The 10,524-nt window shown below is 38.9% G+C and overlaps 1 protein-coding gene across 1 annotated transcript; it reads right to left on the bottom strand.

Moving 5' to 3' along the window:
- Window positions 1-675: 675 nt before the first annotated feature.
- Window positions 676-2,210, bottom strand: LOC130744164 (serine/threonine-protein kinase UCNL-like). Its single transcript, XM_057596353.1, has one exon. It carries the CDS (start codon window positions 2,044-2,046, stop codon window positions 883-885), a length of 1,164 nt encoding a protein of 387 aa, XP_057452336.1. The 5' UTR covers window positions 2,047-2,210; the 3' UTR covers window positions 676-882.
- Between the last annotated feature and the right edge of the window lie 8,314 nt (window positions 2,211-10,524).

The raw sequence follows: 10,524 nt of genomic DNA, 5'->3' as shown, positions 1-10,524 counted from the left end.
TTACCCCCACTAGTGTTGTTCCTGGGAATTATGCAGAATCGGTTTTTCAATTTGCACTTTGCAGCCTCTACACTTTGTTTTGTAATTGTGCAGGTTTTCAAATCTTTTAATCTCTCAATAGACTTGAAACTGCAAGTTTTTAATTGAGTAATTATTAGTAATCAATTATGGGAATATGTAAAGGTTGCACGCACATAACCATTGTCTTTGACCTTCCATACCTTTCAAATTAAATAATAGAATGATTTAATTTTACCAAAGAAAGAGGAGTGATTTAAGAACATTTATCAAAAGGAATTTATTTTGGTAGATTTTTTCAAAAGGAAGACGTCAGAGGTATATTAATTAGCTTAGAAGAAAAAAAAAATTATAGAATAGGAGAAATATTAATAAATTTAAGATATTTAATACTTATACCTAAGCCTGTGTTTATGTATATGTGGTAGTTGGAGGTGATAATCAAGACTTGATTTTTTGTTTCATTAAAACAGACTTGTTTTTTTTTACAAGAGGAAATGTAAAACAGGCTTTGACACAATTAATTTATAATAATATATTTATTTTAAAATAATTATTATTAATTTATAACGGTAAAACCGGTTGGACCCCGGTTCATCAACGGTTGAACCAATGAATCGTAAACCTGTGCCTTCACCGGTTTGATCACCGGTTCGGTTTTAATAACCTTGATATTTATCTTGTATTATATAACCATAATATATAATATATATTCCACAAAATCTTAGCAACTTCACGTTCACCGTTACCCTCTACGTACACAGAATTTCCAGTCTTACTAGAAAGAATTCAGATTCAGCAACAGCCCACACGTGCGCGCGTTAAAAAAAACTGCGTCTCGTGCAAGAGCCACACGTGCGCGCGTCAGAATTCAGCAAAAGAAACACTCGGAGAACTAGGAGGTGACGGTAACGGCGAAGGGGTCAACGACGGCGGAGAGTTTAAACTCTTGAAGTACTCCCTTATGTCCACTCCGGCTGAGCACCGATCCGCCGCCGTGGCAGCGTCATCTCTCGACGGAATAAACGGCGGCCGCGCCACCTCCGTCAGCATGTCCCACTTGACCCCTCTGAAGAACTCATGCTCCTTGATCTCGCTAGCGCCATGAACGTAACCCAATCGCTCTTCCGGATCCTTCTCCAGCAACCGCGATATGAGGTCCGTCAGCGCCGTTTTCTTCCCCACGAACTCCGGCGACTTAACCAGCACATTCCGAAACGTCTCCTTCCGGTTCCTCCCCTTAAACGGCGTCGTCCCGTACATCATCTCGTAACACAGCACTCCGAGTGCCCACCAGTCCACGGCGAACTCGTGCCCGTCGCCGCGAACAACCTCCGGCGCGACGTACTCCTCTGTTCCGACGAGCGAGTTAGACCGCTCCCCGTCGGAGAGACTCGGGGTTCGCCGGCTCTCCGGGTTGACTCGTGCTGACTTGGCAGTGGGGCCGTTGGAGAATAACGGATTCCTGTTCCAGCGGCGAGATTTACGGGGTGTGTCGGCGACGGTTATGATTTCTGTTTGGGCGGTTATGGTTTTATGGGAGAGGACGCGCGAGAGGTCGAAATCGGTGAGGGTGACGTGACCGTTTTGCTGGATGAGGACGTTTTCGGGCTTGAGGTCGCGGTAGGCGATGCCGAGGGAGTGGAGGTGGTGGAGGGCGGAGAGGATTTCGGCGAGGTAGAAGCGGATTGCGGCGGGGGAGAAGACGTGGTCGACTTGGCGGTGGCGGAGGTGGTTGAGGTCGCCGCCGGGGCAGTAAGGGAGAGCGTAGCATAGCAAGCTATCGGATTCGAAGGTGGAAATGAGGGAAGGGAGGAAAGGGTGGGAGAGGCGGGAGAGGACGTTGATTTCCCAGCGGGCGCGGCGGTCGGCGTCGTGGAGGGAGGATTTGTCGACCACCTTGAGGGCCATGTGGTGGTGGTGGTGGTGTTGGACGAGGAAGACGGTGCCCATTGCTCCTTTTCCCAACACTTTGAGTGCTTTGAGATTGTTCAGGTCCAGCTCCTCAACCATTGTTGATGAGTCCATGTGATGATGATGGGTAATGGGTTTTAGAGACAAGGAGTGAGTGAAAGGAAACAGATATTCATGGGTGGGTTCTAGTGTTCTTCATGGCTGCCAATTGGCTTTTAAAGAATTTTTCTTACTGTTAAAGATATCACTCTCTACTCTAGTGGACCAATACTCATTTTGTGTATTTTCAATGGTGGCGTTTGTTTCACGGATTGGAAAAGGATTTCCGGGAATGTTTGGGCCGGAATCTACATTCCAGTGTTTGTAGCAGATTTGAAAAAAATATTTCCCAGTATCTTTCATTCCTGGGTAAGTCATATGCCCATCCAGAAGCATTTCTCATTCTCATGATGGAGATGTGGGTAAGTTGAATCCTGAATAGAAGGGAATGAGATTTTTGGTGTGAAATCTCTGAATTACCACTACCCACTACCCACTACCAACTACCCACTACCCATGTCTTTTACCGCGATGGGTATTTTAAGAATTTTACTATCTATTCTCAGGAATATACATTTTGAACCCAACATATATTATAATTATACCCAGGAATATTAAAAAAGATTATCAGGAACTGATTTTGTGAACCAAACGAATTTTTTAAAGATGTCTGAGAATAACATTTCCATCATAACATTTCCGGGAATAAGATTCCCGGGTATCATTTTCCAATCCGTGAAACAAACACCTCCAAAAGTTTTCAATATCATGTCTCACATTGCATAATAAAAGTAATTTTATTTAGGGGTTCTCGCACCACTTTTAAAGATATGCAATTTTACACTACTTATTTTAACCGGTTGTAGCAGGTTAACACATTATTTTTAAAAAAAAGTATTATTAAAAATTTATTATATATTAAATTTGTTTAAAAAAAGAAATGTTAATCTGTTATAGCAGATTAAAAAAATTGTATAAAATTATATCACTCTAAAAGTGATGCATATTAGGGGTCATTTTAATTTTATTTTATGGCTAAATATATGTTGTTGGTCAATGTAAAATGAGCGTGATTTGGTTTTAATTCCTTAAGAGAACAAAATTGGAAAAGAAGAGGTTCGAATGGGCCACACGTGTGAAAAATAACAAAATGAATTGGTCGTACGGTAATCACATGGGACCTCCCCTATTCTAAGGAGAACGTGAAGGTGAACGTGAACGTGCACCCTATGTTGCCACTTTGGAAACTTGTGACCTTGTCTATTTGTGCCCTTAAAAAATCCATTCTATTATTCAACTTCTTTGTCGTATTAATACTTTTTTTTTTGACAGCTTGTCGTATTAATACTTAATAAAACAAAAAAATATATAAAATATTAATTTGCAAGAGATTTCTTTTCTTTCGCACTAAGAGTAAGTCCTACAAAAAATATATGCAATATGATTGTCTCGTTAATAAAGGGTGTATCAAACTAAACTTCTAAACTATTTAACCTATTTTGAGGTGAAGTTATACTTAACATAAATTCCAATAATTAGAATTATAATTAGTACGGGTAACAACACAAATTGAAGAGGAACTCTAGTGCTGAGAAAGGACAAAGCAATAAATGGGGTTTCCCTTCACATGTACTTTCAATGTTCCTTAGTCGTAATATTAATATTATGGTATATTATTTTGGTTTATCTAAAAAAACATTATTATTATGGTATATATCTCAAGACACTACACGAGTCCGATTTGCAATTGGGTCGTGTATAGCACCAAAATATCACTAATTAATGTGGAGGAGGAGCTATTGCAATGTTTGTTGGAAAAATTGAATAGGCTTGATCGTGATGAAATCACTTTCCTTAAAGTATTTTAAGCACTCTCTGAATTTCGTCTTAGAGTTTGAATGCAGGAATACCCAGGATAATCAGCCTTGATTCGAGTTTGCACAAGACTAATGAAAACTCGAAATGAAGCGAAGTGTTTTTTCTGAAAAACAGAGGATATGATTGTGAGTATGAATTCTGAATATGCATTGCATTTATAAGCAAAAAAACAGAACAATGTATAAGGTTGCGACCCTTCATATATTGTGTCTGTTACCAACAGATATGTCCGTTCCCAACAGTCGCAAAGTTCAAAATCAAAACGAGCAAAAACAAACGGACGTTACGGCAACCGCGTCGCCGTCGCCGATGCGTCGTGCTAAAGTGCCTCAAGTGTCGTGCCGTCTATAAGCCGCCACTAGCTCCTCTACGCCCACGCCCACATGTGACATAAAAGCTTGGGACCACCAAACTAAGCACATGTGACACTATATCCTCTCTTTGTCTCTTTGTTGAATGGTTGACATTTAATGATATATAAATGCTTTGAATAGTTACTCTACTTTCTATGTGGGACTTCATTCAAATCCATTCAATGCAACACATTTGTCATTTTAGAACACTATGTAATTATTACTCCTTGAGTAATTATTACAACAATATTGAGTATATCCATTAAGTAGCTAGCTAGGTGCTGAATTAGTGATGGCTTCATTGTCAAAAGTGCGGGTTTTATGCCAACATTAAAGATGTTGAGATAACTTTTAAATAAGAACTGAGTGAGTCTATGGAATCAAAAGTTTAAAAAAGATATATCCTTAGGTCTAGGGTAGACAAGTGGTGAACCGAATGATTATGCTTCCTTTTAACAAATTGACAATATAATGAAGCTTTTGATTTGCAAATATTCTACTTGAATCTGTGGATTTTAATTAGAAGAACGATAATGTTACGAAATTGAATAGGTTTGATCGTGATGAAATCACTTTCCTTAAAGTATTTTAAGCACTCTCTAAATTCGTCTTAGAGTTTGGATGCTAGAATACCCAGGATAATCAGCCTTACTTCGAGTTTGCACAAGACTAATGAAAACTCGAAATGCAGCGAAGTGTTTTTCTGGAAAACAGAGGATATGATTGTGTGTTATGAATTCTGAACATGCACACTATTTATAGGCAAAAACATAATAATTTGTAAGGTTGCGACCCTTCATAAATTATGTCTGTTACCAACAAATGCAACCCTTCATATGTGAATAGTTGCGACCCTTCATGAACAGGTGCAAAATTCAAATTCCAAAACGAGCAAAACAAACAGACGTTACGGCAACCGCGTTGCCGTCGTGCTAAAGTGCCTCAAGTGCCGTGCCGTCTACAAGCCGCCACTAGCGCCTCTACGCCCACGCCCACGTCGGTGTCGCCACCGGCGACACCGGCGAGGGGTGGTGTGAATGGAACAAGTGACATAAAAGCTTGGGACCACCAAACAATGCACATGTGACACTATATCCTCTCTTTGTCTCTTTGTTGAATGGTTGGCATTTAATGATATATAAATGCTTTGAATAGTTACTCCACTTTCTATGTGGGACTTCATTCAAATCCATTCAATGCAACACATTTGTCATTTTGGAACACTATGTAATTATTACTCCTTGAGTAATTATTACAACAATCCCCCACTTGTTACATAAATGACAATGCCTATTCCAGAAATAGAAACACCTGAGTGTTAATACAGTTTAGTATCTTTCGATTTGAACTAAACCTTAGTAAATATTGTGCAAAGTATAATCGAAATATTAGGTAGTTGTGCTTTGAACCTATATTCCTAATGATCACACCGGCATAAAAATACACACACTCGTTTGTGATCCTTCGCCTACATTTTCCTCGCCTAGCACTTTTTATGGCCATGTGCTTTCCTGTTTTCATGAATTTTTATGAAAGAAACTCCAACTCTCATTTGAGACGGCACCATCTCGAAATTCATATAGGTGAAGTTCATATCGTATGTGTTTTTCGCAAAAACACATATTTCGATCATGAAGTTCATTAAGAGTATATCGATACTCAACCCTCAATATCTAATAGTCAACATTGTTGCTTAATGTTGCATTGTCATCCAAATCAACGATTTGTTGTTACCCATTGAATCTTAGGTTAAGGTTTTCTTAACTTCAGATTGGGTTGCTACCGTTGTTGGAACTCTTACTCAAGGAGTTTTAATCCCATACCTCTCGAGGTATTCTTTACTAAGTCTCTGGCCAGTGGCTTAGTAAAAGGATCTGCTAGATTATAGCTTGTTCGTATATAAGTCAATGAGATAATTCCATCTTTAATCATCTTTCTGACAAGAGAATGTCTCAGACCTATGTGCCTAGATTTCCCATTATATACTTCACTGTATGCTCTGGCTAGGGTGGCTTGGCTATCACAATGTATCAACACTTTTGAAACATTTTCTTTAGCCAATGGGATTTCCAATAGGAGATCTCTTAGCCATTCAGCTTCTTGTCCTACAGAAGCTAGAGCCACGAATTCTGATTCCATGGTGGAGAGGGTAATACACGTCTGTTTCTTGCTCTTCCAAGAAATTGCTCCTCCAGCCAATGTGAATATCCACCCAGTGGTGGATTTATGATCTCCAGCACTCGATATCCAACTAGCATCGGTATATCCTTCTAGTATTGCTGGAAACCTATCATAATGAAGTCCAAGATCTTTGGTTTTTGAAAGATAACCAAATATCCTTGTAACTGCCTTCCAATGCTCATCATTTGGATTGCTAGTGTATCTACTCATCTTACTAACAGAGAATGCAATGTCGGGTCTGGTGCATTGCATTAGATACATTAGACATCCAATAGCGCTTGCATATTCCAACTGGGCCACTGCCCTTCCTTTATTCTTTTCAAGTTTGACGCTAGGATCAAAGGGAGTATTTACTTCCTTAAATCGTAGGTGTTTGAACTTATCTAACATTTTCTCAATGTAATGTGTTTGACTAAGTTCATAACCCCCACTATTTCTTCTAACTTTAATCCCTAAAATGGTATCAACTTGTCCAAGATCTTTCATCTTGAAAGAGGACTTTAGAAAATTCTTTGTTTCTAGAATTCCATCCATGGTATTGCTCATGATCAACATATCATCCACATAAAGACAAAGAAATATTGCAGTATCGTTCTGCACCTTTGTGTATAGACATTTGTCGCAAGAATTCGGAATGAATCCATTTGAAATTATGACCGAGTCAAATTTCTGATGCCACTGTTTTGGTGCCTGTTTTAGGCCATACAGAGGTTTTACTAGTTTGCACACTTTCTGTTCATTTCCAGGAAGTATGTAACCCTCTGGTTGTTCCATGTAAATTTCCTCATCTAGATCTCCATTTAAAAATGCAGTTTTAACATCCATTTGATGTACTGCAAGATCATTTATTGAGGCTAATGCAAACAATACTCTAATTGTGGTTGTTCTTGCAACTGGTGCATATGTGTCAAAGTAATCAATACCTTCTTTTTGTCTAAATCCTTTGGCTACTAATCTAGCCTTATAGGTGTTTAATGTTCCATCAGCATGAAACTTTTTCCTAAACACCCATTTACATCCAATAGGTCTTGAACCTTTTGGAAGATCAACTAGTTCCCAGGTTTGATTAGACAAGATTGAATCCATTTCATCTCGGATTGCATCTTTCCAAAAAGAGGAATCCCTTGAAGCCATGGCTTCCTTATATGTTTTAGGATCATCCTCTAATTGTAGAATAATAGGAATTTTATGCACATCATTCTTACAATTACCTTCAACAAGGTAAAAGGAAATGAGTTGAGAATCGATTTCATCTGAACCTAAGTTCTTAGTCTTTCGAATTCTCTTACTTTTCCTAGGTTCAGGTTGTATTTCTACAACTTCTTGAGAATCTATATCTCGAGATTCCTCATTAGTGTGCGTTTCATAGTCTTTATTCTTTGTTATAAGATTTTCAAAGAATTCCACATCTCTGGATTCGACTATGACATTAGACTCTAGATTTAGAAGTCTATATGTCTTACTGTTTGTGGCATATCCGACAAACGCACATCTAATTCCACGGGGACCCAATTTTGTTATCTTTGGATCCATATTTTTGTAATATGCTACGCACCCCCACACTCTAAAATAACCAATATTGGGTGATCTACCCTTCCATATTTCATATGGAGATATTCCGGTCATTTTTAGGGGTATCCGGTTCATTATATGACATGCGGATAAAAGTGTCTCGCCCCATAGATTAAATGATAATTCAGAATGCATTAGCATGCAGTTTATCATTTCTTGATAGGTTCGATTCTTTCTTTCAGCAAGACCATTTTGTTGTGGTGTACGCGGTGCAGAACATTCATGTATAATACCATGTTCTTCACAAAAAGAATCAAATTCTGTAGAGAAATATTCTCCACCCCTATCACTTCTCAAAACTTTGATAGTTTTATTTAATTGATTTTCTACTTCTGCTTTGTATGATTTAAAGGCATTAAAAGCATCATCTTTATGCTTCAATAGGTAAACATGAGTGTACCTAGAACAATCGTCTATGAATGTTATGAAATATCTATTTCCCCCACGGGTTAGCATGCCATTAAATTCACATAAGTCAGAATGTACAAGATCAAGTAAATTAGACTTTCTTTCAACACTTTTGAAAGGTTTTTTGATCATTTTAGATTTAACACATATTTCACATTTTTCAAATTCATGAATGTTACATGAGATTAATTTGGACTTAATTAGTCTATTCATAGTACTAATACCAATATGTGCTAATCTAGAATGCCATAAGGAAACAGAATCAATCATATAAGCAGAATTGGAAACTTTATTAATAATGTTATCAATAGTACATAATTTGATCATTCCCTCAGCGGAATATCCTTTTCCTACAAACACTCCATTACGAGTTAATATGAGTTTCCCAGATTCATACACAGATTTGATTCCTGGTTTTCCCAACAAGTCCCCACTAACAAGGTTCCTACTCATCTCTGGAACATGCAGCACATTAACAAGAGTAACTTTCTTTCCGGAAGTGAAATTGAGTTCGACAGTTCCAGTTCCAACAACCTTTGATCGCACTTCATTTCCCATCTGCACTTCTTGATCATCAGTTGATTCAGAGTAAGTCTTGAACGATGCTTTGTCATATGATACATGAACAGAGGCACATGTATCATACCACCACCCTGGAACTTTACCCTTTACAGCCATAACTTCGCTCACAGTAGCGATTATTTCATCATCAACTTGGACAACATTCACTTCCTTTTTAGCCTTGTTTTGTCTGCAGTCTCTAGCAAAGTGGCCAGGCTTTCCGCAAACATAGCAGCCACCCTTTGGACCTTTTGTTCCATTGTTGTTTTTGAACTTATTATGTTCTTTCTTTGGTCCGAGATGTTGCTGTTTGCCATCATATTTTTTCTTGCCTTTTGCAGTTACAGTATTTGCCTTAGAGAAACCAGAAGACTCAGCCTTGTCTCTGACCTTCGATTCCTCCTCGATTCGAAGGTGTTTCTGAATTTTCTCCAAAGAGAAGTCTTCAGAATTATGCAGCAGTTTCTTCCTGTAACCATTCCAGGAAGGTGGCAACTTTGCAATGATTGCACCAACTTGAAAGGCTTCAGGGATATCTATTTTCACTGCCTTTATCTTATTTACGAGAACCTGTAACTCGTGCACTTGTTGCAGAATAGGTTTTGTATCTAACATTTTGAAATCGAAATATTTAGATATTAAGAACTTTTTGGTACCTTCTTCCTCAGCCTTGAATTTGAATTCCAATGCTTTCCATATTTCCACTGCGGACTGAGTGTCTGTGTACATAGAGGCGGTCGGAGAGAGTGTTCAGAATGTGTCCACGGCACAGCAACTCATCCTCTCTGCGCTTCTTTCTTTCGGTCTTAAGTTCATCAGAATCATCATCTTTTGGTTCAGCAATTGGCGTTAGATCAGGGTCTAACACATAATATATCTTCAGTGCAGTCAGGAGAAAAATCATCTTGTCTTGCCAGCGAGTGAAATTCGTTCCATCGAAGCGATCAAGTTTGACAAGATCTTGGTTCATCACTTTGATACTGGAGACAGAAGCATCGGTAGCCATTTGAAAATACTTTAAGATTGTTACGAAATTGAATAGGCTTGATCGTGATGAAATCACTTTCCTTAAAGTATTTCAAGCACTCTCTAAATTCGTCTTAGAGTTTGGATGCTAGAATACCCAGGATAATCAGCCTTACTTCGAGTTTGCACAAGACTAATGAAAACTCGAAATGCAGCGAAGTGTTTTTCTGGAAAACAGAGGATATGATTGTGTGTTATGAATTCTGAACATGCACACTATTTATAGGCAAAAACATAATAATTTGTAAGGTTGCGACCCTTCATAAATTATGTCTGTTACCAACAAATGCAACCCTTCATATGTGAATAGTTGCGACCCTTCATGAACAGGTGCAAAATTCAAATTCCAAAACGAGCAAAACAAACAGACGTTACGGCAACCGCGTTGCCGTCGCCGTCGCCGTCGTGCTAAAGTGCCTCAAGTGCCGTGCCGTCTACAAGCCGCCACTAGCGCCTCTACGCCCACGCCCACGCCGGTGTCGCCACCGGCGACACCGGCGAGGGGTGGTGTGAATGGAACAAGTGACATAAAAGCTTGGGACCACCAAACAATGCACATGTGACACTATATCCT

This window comes from Lotus japonicus, chromosome 3, assembly GCF_012489685.1.
Source record: "Lotus japonicus ecotype B-129 chromosome 3, LjGifu_v1.2".
In the NCBI taxonomy this organism is placed as follows: Eukaryota; Viridiplantae; Streptophyta; class Magnoliopsida; order Fabales; family Fabaceae; genus Lotus; species Lotus japonicus.
The sequence above is the reverse complement of the archived record's forward strand: the minus strand, read 5'-3'. Positions and strand labels throughout refer to the sequence as shown.